The sequence below is a fragment of the Mus pahari genome, chromosome 16 (assembly GCF_900095145.1).
Source record: "Mus pahari chromosome 16, PAHARI_EIJ_v1.1, whole genome shotgun sequence".
Classification (NCBI taxonomy): domain Eukaryota; kingdom Metazoa; phylum Chordata; class Mammalia; order Rodentia; family Muridae; genus Mus; species Mus pahari.
The window spans coordinates 37,195,436-37,211,953 of record NC_034605.1 but is presented as its reverse complement, the minus strand read 5'-3'; the positions used below and the strand labels follow the sequence as shown (position 1 = coordinate 37,211,953).

Below are 16,518 nucleotides of genomic sequence, written 5' to 3'. Positions count from 1 at the left end.
CCTTCCTTCCTTCCTTCCTTCCTTCCTTCCTTCCTTCCTTCCTTCCTTTCTTTCTTTCTTTCTTTCTTTCTTTCTTTCTTTCTTTCTTTCTTTCTTGTTTCTTTAAATGATTCACCTTCTTTTTTTTGTTTGTTTGAAAGATTTTACTTATTTTATGTATATGATTACACTATAGCCGTCTTCCAACACACCAGAAGAGGGCACCAGATCTCATTACAGATGGTTGGGGGCCACCATGTGGTTGCTGGGGTTTGAACTTAGGACCTCTGGAAGAGCAGTCAGTGCTCTTAACTGCTGAGCCATCTCCCTAGCGCAAGGTTGAATTTCTTGTGTTAAGGATTAAGTATGAAGTTTTATTTCATTTTCTAATGTTCCACTGCTATAAAGGGCTTTCCAAGAGAAAGAGGGCTTTCCAAGAGAATGAGTATAAATGAAGTACTTGTATCAGTGTTTCTCAAGTAGGGGCAGTGTTACCAGTCATGGCTACAGCTGTAAACGGTAAAGATGTTTCTAGTTATCATGATTGGTGGTGGAAGTAGTAGTTCTGGCATCTAATGAATGCCACCCCAGAAACTGTGCTAAACAGTACCCCATAACTGACCTGACTTCAAACACAGTAGTACCAAGGTTGAAAAATCCAAAACCAGGTACATGGGACATAATATAGCTGTGTGGAATGTTTGTCTGACATGTACAAATAAACACTGTAAAAGTAAAGGAAATATGTATAAAATGTGCATTATAACATTAACAGTGAGGTAAATCTACATGTTCTAAAATAAAAGAAGTCAATGTTATATATTACTGAGTTAAAAAAATGAGTTGTAAAATTATGTATCTCTGATGTGTGTGTATGTGTCTATATATATATGTATGCTTATTATATATAATATATATATATAATATATATATATATATATATAATAGGCATACATACAAGCAAAGCAAAGCAGCCCTGGAGGTGTGGCTCAGTGACAGATAAGTGGTTCTGGTGCATGTGGCACTGGGTTTGTTCCCCAGTACTGCAAAAGGAGGGAAAAGGTAAAGATGGAATCAAACCTTGGTCTAAAATAGAAGCTAGTTTCTTCACTGTTCTTTTTGAGAACTTTATGTCTCAAGAATGGTTTCTGGACAAAGGCAGGAAAGGCATGTGGCCCACTCTGGTGGAGGTTAAAATGGACAGAGTAAGTAAAAAGTACCACAAAAGTTCATTACATGCGGCTATCCATGTCATAAAGCAAATGGGTTCACATGTGCTTCTATGTGGCTTAGAATTTTTAATAACAAATCATGCAATTTCTGACTAAATGTCTAACGTCCCCATAGCTAGTCATTACCTGCCATGTTGGAGGAGATGGATTCTCTGATTTGGTATAATAGCCAAAAGTTTCAGGTACTGTCACTTTCCTTGGTTATTGTTAACACTCTGGAAGAAATAAAAGGGAAGATGGAAGATAGAGCTGAGGTCAGGACACCACATGTAGGCCTCCCATGGCTGCTTCACAAATAATCTGAACAACAGCTTTTCAGAGGGTGAGCAAACCTTTCTGGAGAAGTAGGCTTCCTGGTGTAAACCACACAATGTCAAACCAATGTTTTCCTGTGTTTTTTGGAGGACTTGAACTTTCCATGCAGTAACTATAGAAGAGCTCCTAGGAAATGAGCCACAGACAAACAATTGAGCGGTGCCTGCTCAGCCAGCCTTTCTGCTAGGAAGTGAGGCTGATAAGGCGAAGGGCATCAGGGAAGTCAAGGGGTGTCACTGTGCGTTGCTGGGACCTTTTCTCAGCTATAAATAAGGCATGCTTCAGTCTTCCATCTAGAATGGTGGTTCTCAACCTTCCTGATGCTGTGACCCTTTGTTGTGGTGACCCCCAACCATAATTGTTTTCATTGCTACTTCATAACTGTAATTTTGCAACTGTTATGAATTGTAATGTAAAAATTGGATATGCAGGATAATTTGATCTATGACCCCAGTGAAAGGATGTTTTGACCCCAGAGGGGTTGTGGTCCACAGGTTGAGAAATTGCTCTAGAGTCACAGGGTGGCCCAGAAGAGTAAGAAAGATGGCACATATACATATGGCTATAATATAATATGATTCTAGGAGACCTTGGGTGGATTTAGCATGTGCAAGCAAGCCCTAGGGTTTAATCTCCAGCATACTTCCCTTCAGTAAAAGATTTTGGATAAAATTCCTTACGGCTTCAGACACAAAGAGGCTGTCTTAGTTAGGGTTTTACCACTGTTAAGAGACACCATGACCAAAGCAACTCTTAGAAGGACAACATTCCATTTGAGTTACCTTACAGGTTCAGAGGTTCAGTCCATTATCATCAAGGTGGGAGCATGGCAGCATCCAGGGAGGCATGGTTCAGAAGGAGCTGAGAGTTCTACATCTTCATCTGAAGGCTGCTAGCACAATACTGGCTTCCAGAGAGCTAGGATGAGGGTCTTAGAGCCCACACCTACAGTGACACACCTCTCCAACAAGGCCATACCTCCTAATGGTGCCACGCCCTGGGCCAAGTATATACAAATCACCACAGAGGCTCATGTCATCACTGTCTTGGCTAGCCATCTCCAAACTGCTTTCTGGAGGCAGGATGTGTTGGTTTGAATGAGAAATGAACCCTCATAGTCTCTGGTATTTGAATATTTGGTTCCCATTTGGTGATGTTCTTTGCAGAGGTTATGGGGACACACTGCCTTGCTGGAGGAAACATATCACTGGTGGCAGGATTTGAGATTAGATGGCCTTACTCCACTCCCTATCCCCTCTCTCTGCATCCTGCTTGTGATTAAAGAGGTGAGCTCTCAGCTCCCTGCTCCTGTCATCATGGCTGCTGCTTACTGCTATGCTTCCTTGCCATGATAGACTCTTATCCCTCTGATACCATAAGCCAAAATAGACCCTTTCTTCTGCAGGTCACTTTTGGTTACAGTGTTTTATCACAGCAACAGAAAAGGGATTAATATACAATATTTCCTGCTTTTGGCAAGACAAAAATAATACACAACCAAAAACTCAGATAAAAGTCAACAATGAAAAGAGCCAAACAATCCAATTCAGACTTTCCCCAAAAGTTATACAAATGAGCTTTATGAGCATGTGAAAGGCATGTTAACTATTAGAGAAATATTATGGCTAAAATGAAAATAGATTCTGAGGTTGTTGGGCTACTTGAGACAAGATTTTGAGACAGTCCTATTTGTTTACTCATGCAAGGGTTGGATATTAAGACTAGGGGAAAGATTAGAAAAGGTCGATCAGAGTTCTGCTCTTGATTCACAATGCATGTTTACAGAGCAGATCCAAAGTTTCATCTCTCTAGCAGAGTACTAATCGGATGACTTTATCATATCTCAGTTACTAAACATTACGTAGAAACCACAAATCCACATTTCATTTGCCTGTTCTGTTACAGAAAGGGTATGCAAACAGAGACAGTGAATTAATGGTGATATTGAGCCAGCCATGCAAAAACCTGGAGCAAGGGAGAGAAGTCCAGGAGAGTGAGCTGGCCGGCAGTCCGGTAAGGACCCTGTGGGAACTGACCTGGAGAATTCAAGAAACAGCAAGAAAGGTTATTTAGCTGGGCTCTGGTTTGAAGTGAGTGGCTGGTGATGCAGCCAGGGACCTGAGTGGGGGGATGATTAAATAGGTCCGAGTAAAGACTTTATGCCAAGAATAACAGAAGACCTTAGGCAGATAGCCCTAAGGTTGATACACAGTGCTGCTAGGCACACTCTACACTCGGTCTTCCACTTCCCCTTGCCTCACCACCTCATCTGTGCTACTCAGCTCAGTTTACAAATTTGTATTATAATTGGGTGTGGCTAGCTTGGGTGCGTGGGGTTGAAATTTCCTCTTACTCAACTCTCGCAGATTAAGAAATGAGAACATAGATACAATCTCCTGATACAGGCTTTTCACTCGCCTTAGGTGGAAACTGTAAGTTACCCAGGGTTTTGTTGTTGTTTGTTTTTTTCTTGTTTTGTTTTTGTAGATGTTTTGTTTGTGGGGGAGGTGTGGTTGTTAACCTACAAGCCACATGAAAAGGACCACACGATATTTAGAGATAAGCATAATTATGTCGTAACATCCAGCAGTTATTTTGATATTTTCACTCTATCATTTTCTACACAAGCAGGCTCTATGGTGGTCATTCTAACAGCTGACACGTTATCCCGTAGTGACATCAGTGCCTGCCTGCTTTCTGTGTTCACTTAGGTTACCTTTTTCTAGAGTGCTCTTCCTCGATCGCGCTCCTCTCCCCCCACCCTCCATTCTCCCTTACAGGCTTCTGCGAATCACTAATCTTCAGTCTTCTGTCTCTTACTGAGATTTCCAGAAATTACAGGTTACTGAAACCGATAGTTTCACATTAAGGTTACAGAAGCTGATACGTCTTTTGAGCCAGAGTTCTTGAAGGCAGAGCAAACCGCAGTTGTCAGGGTAAGGGAAGGGACACTGTACAAACTTCGCTCTGGCTCACTTCGACTTTTATCCTTCGGTAAAAAAAAAAAAAAATACGCAGAGACCCACCACTGTTCACTATACAAGAGTGGGCTGGCGAAATGCAGCCGTTCCTGTTAAACAGGACCCGGACGGACGCAGTGTGGACGCGCCTGCAAATACTTAAAGAAAGGCTTGAGGTGGGAGGTACCTTGGGAACACGGGTTCATAGTTTAAAACGCAAGCTGAAAACCGGAAGGGATCTCTTTAGTCCTGCATTTCCCCCAGTCCCCAAACTTGCTTGCAGAAAGGACGCGCATGCCCCAGGGAAGCAGTGAACAGACTCTCACCTCTGCCTCCTGGAGGGAACACAGGAACAGTGCGACACAACCTAGATCTTGCCTGCCCGCATTGCGGCTGCGCCCAGGGCCGTTACCCACCCGGCCCCGCCCTCACACTGACCTCTAGCCTCTTCTTGGCAACAACCCGCCCCACAACTCCCAATCATTGGACTTCAGTCTTCCCTCCTAGCCTACGGTCTCCTTGACCTGTTCCTGCCCCACGCTGGGCTCCAGTAGTTGTGGGCAGAACCAGTTTCTCTCCTTGCTTCCAGCATCTGGCAAAAAGCCTGTGCTGGGAGATGGGTGCCTTCCTGCTTTGTACCTCATCCTCCACAGGCACTAATATATCCAGGCGAACCAGCACAAACACGCCCACAGTGTACTACTAGGCAATCAAAATGAAATGAGTTGTGAATACATCCTGCTCCAGTCTTCAGGGAATTTCCCAGAGTAAGAGCGTCCAATCCCAAAAGGTTATGTACTTCATGGCTCTGTTTCCTGAAAGAGCAAATTACAGGAATAGGGAATCAGAGTGGTGGTTGCAGAGATTTAGGAGTTAAAAAACAATCTTTGTGTTGATGCATTCTTTGCCTATTCTAATCTAATGCTATCCTGAAAGCTCCCTATACCCTCCCCCTCCCCTCCACCCTGCTCCCCTACCCACCCACTCCCACTTCTTGGCCCTGGCCTTCCCCTGTACTGGGGCATACACTTTTGCCAGATGTCCTCAATGGAGGAAACGGTGAAACAGACATATGGGTCAAAATAAAATAGTTAATTAAAATGTTGCAAGACCAAGTAGTTGGAGAGAAGCTGGGGAAAGGAGCTGGTGGGAACTTTAGGTGAAAAATTGTGTGTGTGTGTGTGTGTGTGTGTGTGTGTGTGGTGGTGGTGGTGGTGGTGGTGGTTTTCTGGCTTTCTACCCACCGTGACAGCTTACCAAGTCAAGGAATGGTGGTGTGGCTGATCTCTCTGCTACCATTTTCCTTATATTAAGAGGTGGATTACTGCGCTCCCCGGCAGGGTCAGGGCTGCCAGTGAACCCTGACCTGGAGATGGTCTGCATTTTCTAATAGAGCTGCCGGTGTAAGTGCCTCAGCCCCCGTGGGATCATGCATGACTGGAGTATGGCAGCATCTGCAAACAAGAACTCACAGACACACTCTGCTCTCTGCCCAGGACTGGAAGCTGAGTGGTACTCTCTCGTGTTCATAATGGTGTAGGCTGAATAGAAGTTGAACAGTAGGACAGTTCACTAGGAACACAATCTTAAATAGAATAACTGAGCTTTCTGCCCATCTGGTATTGTTTCAGTTACAGCAAACAAAATGAGACCAACATCATTGTATGCTGACTTTCAGCTCTAGGTCATGCTATCAAAATGAGATGCACTGATAATGAACATTGCTCCAAGGGATTTCCAGTTAATCATTTGTGTCACTTTGATGTTGCAGAAATGGACAAATGGAATTAGGGATAGCAGGCAAGGAGGCAGAGCCTTCCTCAACTCCTCACCTTGAATAATTTATTTCAGAATAAAATGTCTACTGCACAGCTACTTTATTTTTTTCAAGTTTTTCTTTTTCTTTTTTTCTTTTTTTATTGGTTATTTTCTTTATTTACATTTCAAATGTCATCCCCATTCCCAGTTTCCGCACCTCCTAGAAACCCCCTATCCCATCCTCCCTCCCCCTGCTTCTATGAAGGTGTTCCAACACCCACCCACCCACTCCCACCTCTCTGCCCTCGATTGCCCTGCACTGGCATCTATTGAGCCTTCATAGGACCAAGGACCTCTCCTCCCATTGATACACGACAAGACTATCCTCTGCACATATGCAGCTGGGGCCATGTGTACTCCTTTGTTGATGGCTTAGTCCCTGGGAGCTCTGGGGGGTCTGGTTGGTTAATATTGTTGTTCTTCCTATGGGGTTGCAAACCCCTTCAACTTCAGTTCTTTCTCTAACTCCTTCTATTGGGGACTCCACGCTCAGTCCAATGGTTGCCCAGGAGCATCCTTCTTTGTATTTGTAAGGCTCTGGCAGGGCCTCTCAGGAGACAGCCATATTAGACTCCTTTAAGCATGCACTTGTTGGCATCCACAATAGTGTCTGGGTTTGGTAACTGTATATGGGATGAATTCCCAGGTGGGACAGTCTCTGGATGGCCTTTCCCTCATTCTCTGCTCTACACTTTATCTCCATATTTTCTTCTGTGAGTATTTTGTTCTCCTTCTAAGAAGGACCAAAGCACCCACACTTTGGTCTTCCTTCTTCTTGAGCTTCATGTGGTCTGTGAATTGTATCTTGGTTATTTGGAGCTTTTGGGCTAATATCCACTTATCAGTGAGTGCATACCATGTGTGTTCTTTGGCGATTGGGTTACCTCCCCCAGGATGATATTTTCTAGTTCCATCCATTTGCCTAAGAATTTCATGAATTCATCATTTTTATAGCTGAGTAGTACTCCATTGTTTAGATTGTATGGCTACTTTAAATATGACCACACTAGTCAGGCTGCCTCCTACAGAAGTTGTTGTTTGGGTTTTATTTAATATATATTTCCCTTCTGCTAAAAAAAATTACTTTTCTTTGATAACCAGACACTTCCTAATAACAACCATTGAGTGTATGTGTACTTTATGTGTAAAATTAAGTGGCTTTAGTTACATTTTCAATCTTTAGCTACCATTATTACCAATTTTCAAAACATTTGCACAACTCCAAACAATAACTCCTTTTCTATTCCATAGTTTGGATCTTGAATGTCCCCAGAGGTCCATGTGCTGATGAGGGCTTGTATCCAGGCCATGGCACTTTTGGAAGGTGGTGAAAGCTGTAGGAGGTGCCTATGAAAAACAGTTGGCTCACTGGGGATACTGGGGATATGCCGCTGAATGGATGTGGGTACCTTGGTACTCTCCTCTCTCTCTGGTTCCATGCCTCTGTGAGATGAATCAGGCTCCTCCCCATGCATTCTCTGCCAAAATAATTAGCCTTTGCACAGGCCAGAAAGCACCAGTGTTAGCTAATCTTGACCTTAAACCTCTGAAACTATCAGCCAAATGGACCTCTTTCTACCTTTAAGTTGAGTTATCTCAGATGTTTGGTTATATACAATCAAATAATATCTCCTCATTCTCCCTTCCTCTAACCTCTTGGTGTTATAGTTTCATCTCTGTGATAGATACCCTGATTAAAAAAAAAATCAACTTAGGAGTGAAAGTGTTTATTTCAGTTCACAATCCTGTTACAGTATATGAAAACAGAGAAGTCAAGGCAATGGGAAATTACGACAGCTAGTCACATGATTAGGACAGCTAGTCACATGACAGCGGCCCGAGAACGGAGAGATGCAAGCTTACACTTACTGCATATATAGTTCTCTTTACCCTTCTAAACTCCCAGCCCAAAGCCAGGGAACAGTGCTGCCCACATTCAGGTCAGGCTTATCCACATTAATTAAGGCCAGTCAAGACAGTCTTCTTCAGATATGTCCTCAGGCCAGTCTGATCTAGACAGTTTCTCACTAGGAATGTCTACTCAATTGATTGTATCAAGTTGGTAATTAAAACCAAGGATCACAATTGGTGACTTCTAGTCTACTTTCTCTTTCCTATGAGTTGTATATTCTCTTTCATATAAGTGTGTTATTTTCACTTGGTTTATTTACCTTGAAAATCTGGTTGCCAAAATTCATCCATGATGTAGTGAGAACTTCATTCCTTTCCATAGAAGTATAATGTGAACGAACACACACACACACACACACACACACACACACACACACACATACACACACACACACACACTACATTTTGTTTATCCATTCGTATGTTGATAGACTAGATGCTTGATTATTTCAAATAATTTTGTATTGACTGTTGATGTATGTTTACCTTTGTCAGTTCCTATATTCAGTCTTTTTGTGCATATACCTAGGAATGTAATTGTTGGGTCATATGGCTGTTTTCTTTAGCCTTTTAAGGAATAGCTAGTGGCAACATTTCAACACTTATTTAGTTAAGCAGTGTTTAAACCCTTAAAGTTTTTTCTTTTTTGAACGTGTGCTTTTGTGCTTGTATAAGTTTACATGACCATGTACATGCAGCTATCTGCAGTGGCCAAAAGAGGGAGTTGGATCCCCTGGTACTAGAGTTAGAGCATGTTATAAGCCACCTAAAGTGGGTGCTGGGAACAAGTCCAGCATCTCTGCAGGAGCAGTAAGTGCTTTAACCCCTGAGCTGTCTCTACAGCTCCCGTTTTGGAATCTTTATCATGCCTGGCCCTTGGTAAATCTCTTCTCAGCTGGTGTACCTCCAGGTTTGTCTTCCTGCGGATTCAGAGGGTTTTTGAGCTTAGGTTCTTTTGAGCCACTTGGAACTCACTTTTCTCGCTGTTATGATCAAATGTATGATGAGAAGAAACATAAGTGAATCAGGGCTCACTGCTTAAGGAGGGCTGTGAAGTAACTAGCCCATATTGTGTCCACAGTCGTGAAGCAGAGAGAGGACAGCAGATAGGGTTAGGGTATGCACCCTCAAGGCCAACCCCTACTGACCCACTTCCTTCAGCAAGGTTACCCTTCTTAAACTTCAACACCAAATGTTAGACATGTGAGCCTATGGGGAAACTTTCACATTCAAACCATAACAGGGCCTTTAAGGTGTTGGAGTTCTGTTATTTGGGCTTCTGCTGTATGGCAGGAAAGGCTGAAGTGAGTCGCAGTCTTCTGTGGCTCTTCTGAGTCCTGTGGATCTTATTGAACAAACACAGAGGACCCAGAGAAACAAAGATTAGTAAAAAAAAATAGTCCATTGTAATTTTATAACCATAAAAATGTTAAGTCTGTACTATTTTGGTGACTCCAATGGAGAATTCTTTCTGACTACTCTTTTCTATACTTATGACATATCATCTGTATACAATATGAATTAATTGTTTTTGTGTCATTGCGTGCCTAAAATTTAAACTGCCCATGTGTGTGTATGTGTGTGTATGTGTGCGCGCATGTGTGTGTGTGTGTGTGTGTGTGTGTGTAAATTTGAATATCTGAGGATGATTTTTGAACTACATTAATACATAAGAATTGTTACCTCTGACATTTTCCCCCTCTTCCTTTGAAAAAAAACACATTTAGTTAGAATGCAGGAAATTAACAGTTATTGTTGAATTTAGGCCAAAGAAAAACAGGTTATTTGAGGATTTCAATTTATCCTGAACTAAGTAAAATGTCAACTAATCAAAATGTTAATTTTCAGCTTCTCTCCTGATAGAATGATTTGTGCCACATGCTATTAAATATTAATATGTAAAGTCACAAATGTTTGGCACATTAAAGTTTTAATCTTGGAAACTGAGACTAAAATGTTTTATAAGATTATTGCTATTTTTAATAGTAGTATTTTTTCTTCTTTGTGTGTGAGTGCAGGTGCATGTTGGTGTGTAGTCAGAGGTCCACATCGAGTGCCTTCCTCAATCACTTCCCACTGTATTTTTTGAGACAGGCTTCTTAATGAGCAATGAACTTGGAATTCATTGACCTCAGCTAGCTAACCAGCAAACCCTCTAGCTGTTCTGTCCCACCTGTCTCCATTCCTGGGAGTATAAGTGACTGCCACCATAAGGCTAGATTTTACTTGGTGCTAGAGATCAAACTCAGGCCTTCATGTTTAGACAGCAAGCCAGTCAGGTCTATATAGTAATATTATGTCTAAAATACCTAAATAAGTAATTAAATCACACCCCCAAACCCTGACCTTATATCAGTACTCCAAAGATGGATTTAAAGGGTCAATGGATAATATGACGAGTATTTAAATACTTCTTTTTATTGTAAATGTATAGAGTGTTTGTTCCACATGTATATAGGTATGCCACATGTGTGCCTGGTGTGTGCAGAGGTCAGAATAACCCCTAGAATTGGAATTGCAGATGATTGTAAATCATCATATGGTCATTGAGGATTGAACCTGGGTCCTCAGGAAAAACTGCCAGTGTCTTACCTGCTAAACCATGTATCCAGCCCAGAATGGTTCATCTTGATTATCAATTTGCTTGGATCTGAAAATCAAATGAAAGACACCTCTGAGCAGGTCTGTGGGGACATCTCCAGGAAGAACTGACTGAGGAGAGAAGACCTTCCTCCAGACCAGGTGGCTCTTTCCATAGCAGCTCAGAAGCAGAGAGGTACAAGGGAGAGGCAGTGCTGCTTACTTGAATGTGCTCATCCCGCTATTGTTGCTGCTGCATTCCCCTCCCTGACACCCAGAGATTGTCCAGGGATCTCTGAGACCTTCAGTGTCAGACTGGGACTGTTGAGCTGACTGTCACTAGGTCCTCAGTTTTTTCAGCATGTGAACAACAATCATTGAACTACTTAGGCCCTATTATGTAAACCAATTTTTAAAATCCCATTATAACTACAGGTTCTGTTTCTCTGGAAAACCCTGCCTAGTTAACTGGCCCTCTTTGTTCCTCTTTCTAATAGTCACGTAGAATAAATCTCTTTTCTCTGCTTCACACTGTTACTTATCTCTTTAATTGATCTGTTGGGGATAGATGGTTGAGCCTAATGTGTTAGTGCTGCTAGGCTCAGACTTTGACCCGGAGAACTCCGGTAACAGGAGCTGAGCACATGACTGATTCAGGTTGTGTCTGTTGTCCCCCCACCCCCTTTCAAACTTCCTGATTCAAGAAATCTGCTTTTTCCAAGAGGGTGAGCGCCCCCCCCCCCCAGTTTTGTTTGTAAAGTCAGATTAAAGCATGCCTCAGGAGTCAGTGTGGAAAAACCAAGACTTAGCCCATGCAACTATGAGCCTCTCCCACTTATTCAGATACCCTCTGTCCTCAGATTCTTTTGGGAGCGTCATACAGGGAGTTCAGGGAAAAATTAAAAACTGTGTCCCTCTCCTGCAGAAGATATCCACCTTCACCAGGTGGCACCATTTGGTACATGCCCTCTTGCCTATGTGTGAAATGTCACAAACAATCCAAAATAGAGCGATTTAGCTATGATTCCTCCAAATCATTTAGTAAATGATTCCAAGGACTCACTTTGGCTTTTGACTTGACCTGGCAGAATATTTATATCACCCTGACTGCCTGCTGCTTGCATGTCTGGCCTTCAGTGTGAGCCTAGGTTGTTAAGGCCAACTTTCTCAGCTAAAACCTGGCCAGCTCTGCTCTCTTACTTGACATGGAGCCCTGCTGGTCTTGTCATGCCACTTGCATAGAGAAATGATCAGGGATGGTTCAACCCAGACTATGTAATTGTCTGTCTACTGGATGGAATGAAAAAAGCCAGTATAAAACTCGTTAATTTTAATCAGTTGAGTCACAGGAGATAACACCGCTTCTGACAGTCCTGCTCCCTTTCAGTCTAGGTTAGCTGAACCGACATCCAAGACTACATGTCTGGGTCGGACATCCAAGACTACATGTCTGGGTCCCGGGAGGCTAAGGGTGCCAAGCCATCCGTGGCCTGTAGGTTTGTAAGCCGTGCAAGAGCTTCAAAAACTGTACCAAGGGTTCCTACAATCCTTTGACTACTTTACTAAATGTGTACTTCAAGGTTTTTGTTTTTGTTGTTGTTGTTGTTGTTTGTCTTCTGTTTTTTGTTTTTTGTTTTTGTTTTTGTTTTTTGTTTTTTTTTTTGTCACCAGGAGGTGACCTTAAGAGCCTGAAAGACCTCAAACTGGGAGAGGACAGAGATATTTCAATCTCAGGAAACCCTAGAGCTCCATCTAGTGGTGATTCGTACTAAGGCAGGGCTGTCCAACCTTTTGGCTTCTCTGTCCTCCACTGGAGGAGGAATTGTCTTTGAGCCACACATTAAATAAACAAATACAAAAGCTGACAAGAAAAAGGGGGTCTGTGTATTATTTTCCTGCATATCTGTGCCATTTCAGAGAAAGAAAAAGTCCTTACATAACAATCTTAATTCTGCCATTTCCTGATCATAAGAGTGTGTAGCCTTGGCTGTCCTGGATCTAGCTCTGTAGACCAGGCTGGCCTCAAGCTCACAGAGATGCACCTGCTTCTCTCTTCAAAGTTCTGAGATTTAAGGCATGTTGTGCCTCAAATCCTAGCATCCTGGAAGCAAAGGCAGACTGATATCTGAGCCTGGTCTACAGTATGTGTTCTAAGACATCCAAGACTACAGAAAGAAACCTTGTTTTAAAAATAAAATTGTTACACAGGTCCAAGATGTACAATCTGCCTCCCATACACTCCCCACCAAAGTGAACACATTCAACAAATAATAGTTTGTTTTTCAAACATTTCCCCCCCTTTTTTTACTTGATATTTTCTTTATTTACATTTCAAATGTTACCCCCTTTCCTGGTGTCTCCTCTGAAAACCCCCTATCCCCTCCCCCTCTCCCTGCTTCCCAACCCACCCACTCCCATTCCTGGCCCTGGCATTCCTCTGTACTGGGGCATGGAGCCTTCATGGGACCAAGGGCCTCTCCTCCCATTGGTGACCGACTAGGCCATTTTCTGCTACATGTGCAGCTAGAGACAGGAGTCCTACCATGTGTACTCTTTGGTTGGTGGTTTAGTCCCAGGGAGCTCTGGAGGTACTGGTTAGTTCATATTGTTGTCAAATGATTTTTATTTAAGTGAAATAAGGATGGCAACAACCTAGTATGCTGTTTAACATTGCATCAATAGCTGCTTCTATGGAAGAATAGTGTTGTGACTCTGAGCACATTGTCAGGTGCTTGTCAAGTGTTTGGGCTCTGGTTTTATTAGATGTGCTTCATTCTCAAACATACTTGCTCAGCCCGGCAGTGGTAGCACTCGCCTTTAGTCCCTGAGAGGAAGGCCTATCTCTCAGTTCAAGGATAACCTTGTCTACAAGAGTGAGTTCCATACTTGCTCACAAATATATGAGTTGCCAGCAAGTGATGACATGAACAGGTTGTGACTGGAATGGAGGGATAGTTGTGTCTGGAGAGACAGGTTCCAGAAAAGCTGAGTAAAGAGACCTAACCAAGTTTATTCTTAGGTTAAATGTCAGATTGCATCTTGGTGCATTCTGCTTGAAAATTGGTATATAACATATTATGTGGGCTGAAAATGGAGATGCAAATATATTAAAATATTAATTATTTTTTCCTGGAAATCTTGAAATTTGTTTTCAAATTCAGATTAAAAAACTGGGCTTCATATTTCCACTTTTCACAGGGCTGTGTTTAGCTAACATGTTGGAATGCATACAGTTGTCCACCTAAATTTGAGCTTAGCATAATCTCAGCTTTATTTGGAGTGATTTATAATTTGAAACTTAAGTACTGATAAATTGATGCCCCTTGAAGGTGCATGATTAACTCATACAAATGAGTATTCAAATCTATTAAAAAGTCTAAATCTATAAGCCAATATTTTATAAATATTTTGTCATATGTATGTGAATCTTTTGCCTACATGTGAATATATGCACGATGTGCTTGCTTGGTACCCAAGGAAGTCAGAAAAATGGACAATTTCCTTGGAACTGGAATTACAGAGAGCTGTGAACTGCTTTGTGGGCACTGGGAATAAAACCCAGGCAGGCCCTCTGCAAGAATAGCAAGTGTTCTTAACTGCTGAATCATCTCTCTAGCTCTGCTTCTCAATTTTCAGGGTGATCTTGGCATCTTTCCTTGGCCAATGTATACTTCTTTTTATGGACTTATATGCCAATATGGAGAGACAGAAGAGAGTCCAGGCATACACTTGGATCTGGCCATGGGCACCTTCAGCTGGAGAAAGGAAACGAAGGAGAAACTGAATCTGATTTCTCAAGCCATGCTCAGTCTCCCATGGGAATCTGCCCATCATTTTCAATTGTTCTAGGTAAGAAGAAGCAACAAACAGCACTTGGGGGCCCCTGATTAGAGAGACAGGAAGCTGAGAAGCATTTTGTCTTTACCTCTTTCTTCTGGCAGGCTCACCAGGTGTTATAGACATAGATCCGAAGTTCCAGGCCACATGCTGAAGTATGCAGATTCTTGTGTACTGTAGCAAAGCACTAAACAGGGAAATATCTAGAAACAGAAATAGAGACAGTTTCAGGAAGAGAAAACACTCCAAAGAATGGGAGTGCGCTACATAGCCTCACCTCCCTCATGTTTGGATAGTGTACTTTTCCTGAGTATGAAATGCTGCTGGTAAGGCAGCCCTTCCAGTCTTTATCATCTGGCTTCTTTCATATGTCAATCTTGATGCAACTTTCTCTTGCCACTCTTCCCTGGCCCATTTCAACTCTGCTTAACGTTTCTCCTCACCTTTGCGAAAGCTGGTATCATATCTCTTACCTCACCTTTCTGGAACTGCCACATGGTGTCTGTCATTTTGGTTGTTCAGACTCTCACCCTCTTAATTCTGCTCACAATCACCTTCCTTTATCACCTTCTCAAGTACATGTATGATGCCCTCAAGCAACACTTTCCCTTCCTGGCTTTGACTCCCTTTAACTCCTAATTGGACTCTAGAGATTATCCTAGAGATTATCCACCTTCTTTATTCAAAGGAACCCAATAAGCCATATCCCTCCATAGGCGTATCCAGTGAACACTCCCTCACTGGACTCTCCTAGCCGAATCTAGACATAGATTTTGTTTCCTTACATCTCCTTGCTCACTAGTTGAGGGTGCAGTCTTCCAGGTATTGTGCTCTGAAGTCTGGCAGCCCAGGGGCCTACTTGCCTCACCAGAATGCAGTGATTTATTTATCTGGGCCAGTCAAGTAGAAATATCACTATGCAGTTAAACAATATTAAAACCAAATATTGTTTAAGACAGACAGCCTCTGTGCACAAGCTCTATGGAAGGGCGCATGGGACTGGGTCTCCTGGTTAGTGCCTCACCTGGATCTACCTAGTGGCATAGGTGTCTCCTTTTTGACCCCTGCTTCCCTAATCTTTTAGTTTGATCGCTATCTTTCAGACTACAGGCCATTAAGCTCCAGATGACATGGTTTTAGGAATGTCATCTGTTAGCCATCAGCCTCGGGCGCCTGCCCCACACCCCTGAAACTATTTCACAATACTTTCTATGATAATCACCCCTCCCCCTCTCCAAAACGCAACTCAAACCTTTCATGACTTAAGGTCCTACACGCCTATGACAGACCAGCAGTGCCAGTCAGGCCCCTAGCATCCCTTCTCAGCTCTCTTCGTTTATTTGTTATTTTTAAAAATTTTTTTTAAAAAGGTTTATTAATTATGTATACAGTGGCCTGCCTGTATATTTGCCTGCAGGCCAGAAGAGGGCACCAGATCTCATTATAGATGGTTGTGAGCCACCTTGTGGTTGCTGGGAATTAAACTCAGGACCTCTGGATGAACAGCCAGTGCTCTTAACCTCTGAGCCATCTCTCCAGTCCCCCTTCTCAGCTTTGAAGCAATCTCAGTAGGAAGAATACCTTGATCTAGTGTTAGTAACTGACCTTGGTCATCTGGGGGGGAGGGGACTGTGGAAACAAAAAGGCCCAAAATGAAAGCACACCCCCACCCCCACACAAATACCCACTTCGACAGCAGAATCTGACTGCCTTAAGCCTGATCCAGTAACTTGTGATGCCCAACGCATCACGGGATCCCCTAATGACCCTTGGGGCTTCACCTAAGTGGCCAGGCTCAGGAAGTGTATTACTGTGTGTACTGTGTATGCTGCTGTGAGTGTGTTACTGTGTATACTGTGTATGCTGCTGTGAGTGTATTACTGTGT

General features: G+C 42.7%; 2 protein-coding genes across 8 annotated transcripts in view; one reads left to right on the top strand and one right to left on the bottom strand.

The window, feature by feature from the left end:
- Nqo2 (N-ribosyldihydronicotinamide:quinone reductase 2) overlaps positions 1–4,884 on the bottom strand; it is a 15,941-nt gene extending 11,057 nt beyond the window's left edge. The window contains exons 1-3 of one of the 4 annotated variants that reach the window (XM_029547400.1): positions 4,813–4,852; positions 1,544–1,652; positions 1,338–1,426 (exon numbers count right to left, since the gene is read on the bottom strand). In XM_029547400.1, the coding sequence (XP_029403260.1) occupies positions 1,338–1,344 (7 nt within the window). In that variant the 5' untranslated portion in view covers positions 1,345–1,426; positions 1,544–1,652; positions 4,813–4,852. The other 3 variants (XM_029547399.1, XM_029547401.1, XM_029547402.1) reach the window with 3 other exon arrangements.
- The window catches only part of LOC110333763 (serpin B6), an 85,606-nt gene that overhangs the window by 29,095 nt on the left and 39,993 nt on the right, over positions 1–16,518 (top strand). Inside the window, exon 1 of one of the 4 annotated variants that reach the window (XM_029547393.1) lies at positions 3,435–3,539. The exons of 1 other annotated variant lie outside the window; for it this stretch is intronic. The gene's annotated coding sequence lies outside the window, so the exon portion shown is untranslated. Of the gene's footprint in view, positions 1–3,434; positions 3,540–3,892; positions 3,959–14,474; positions 14,645–16,518 lie in introns of those variants that run through there. 2 more of the 4 variants (XM_029547396.1, XM_029547395.1) reach the window with 2 other exon arrangements.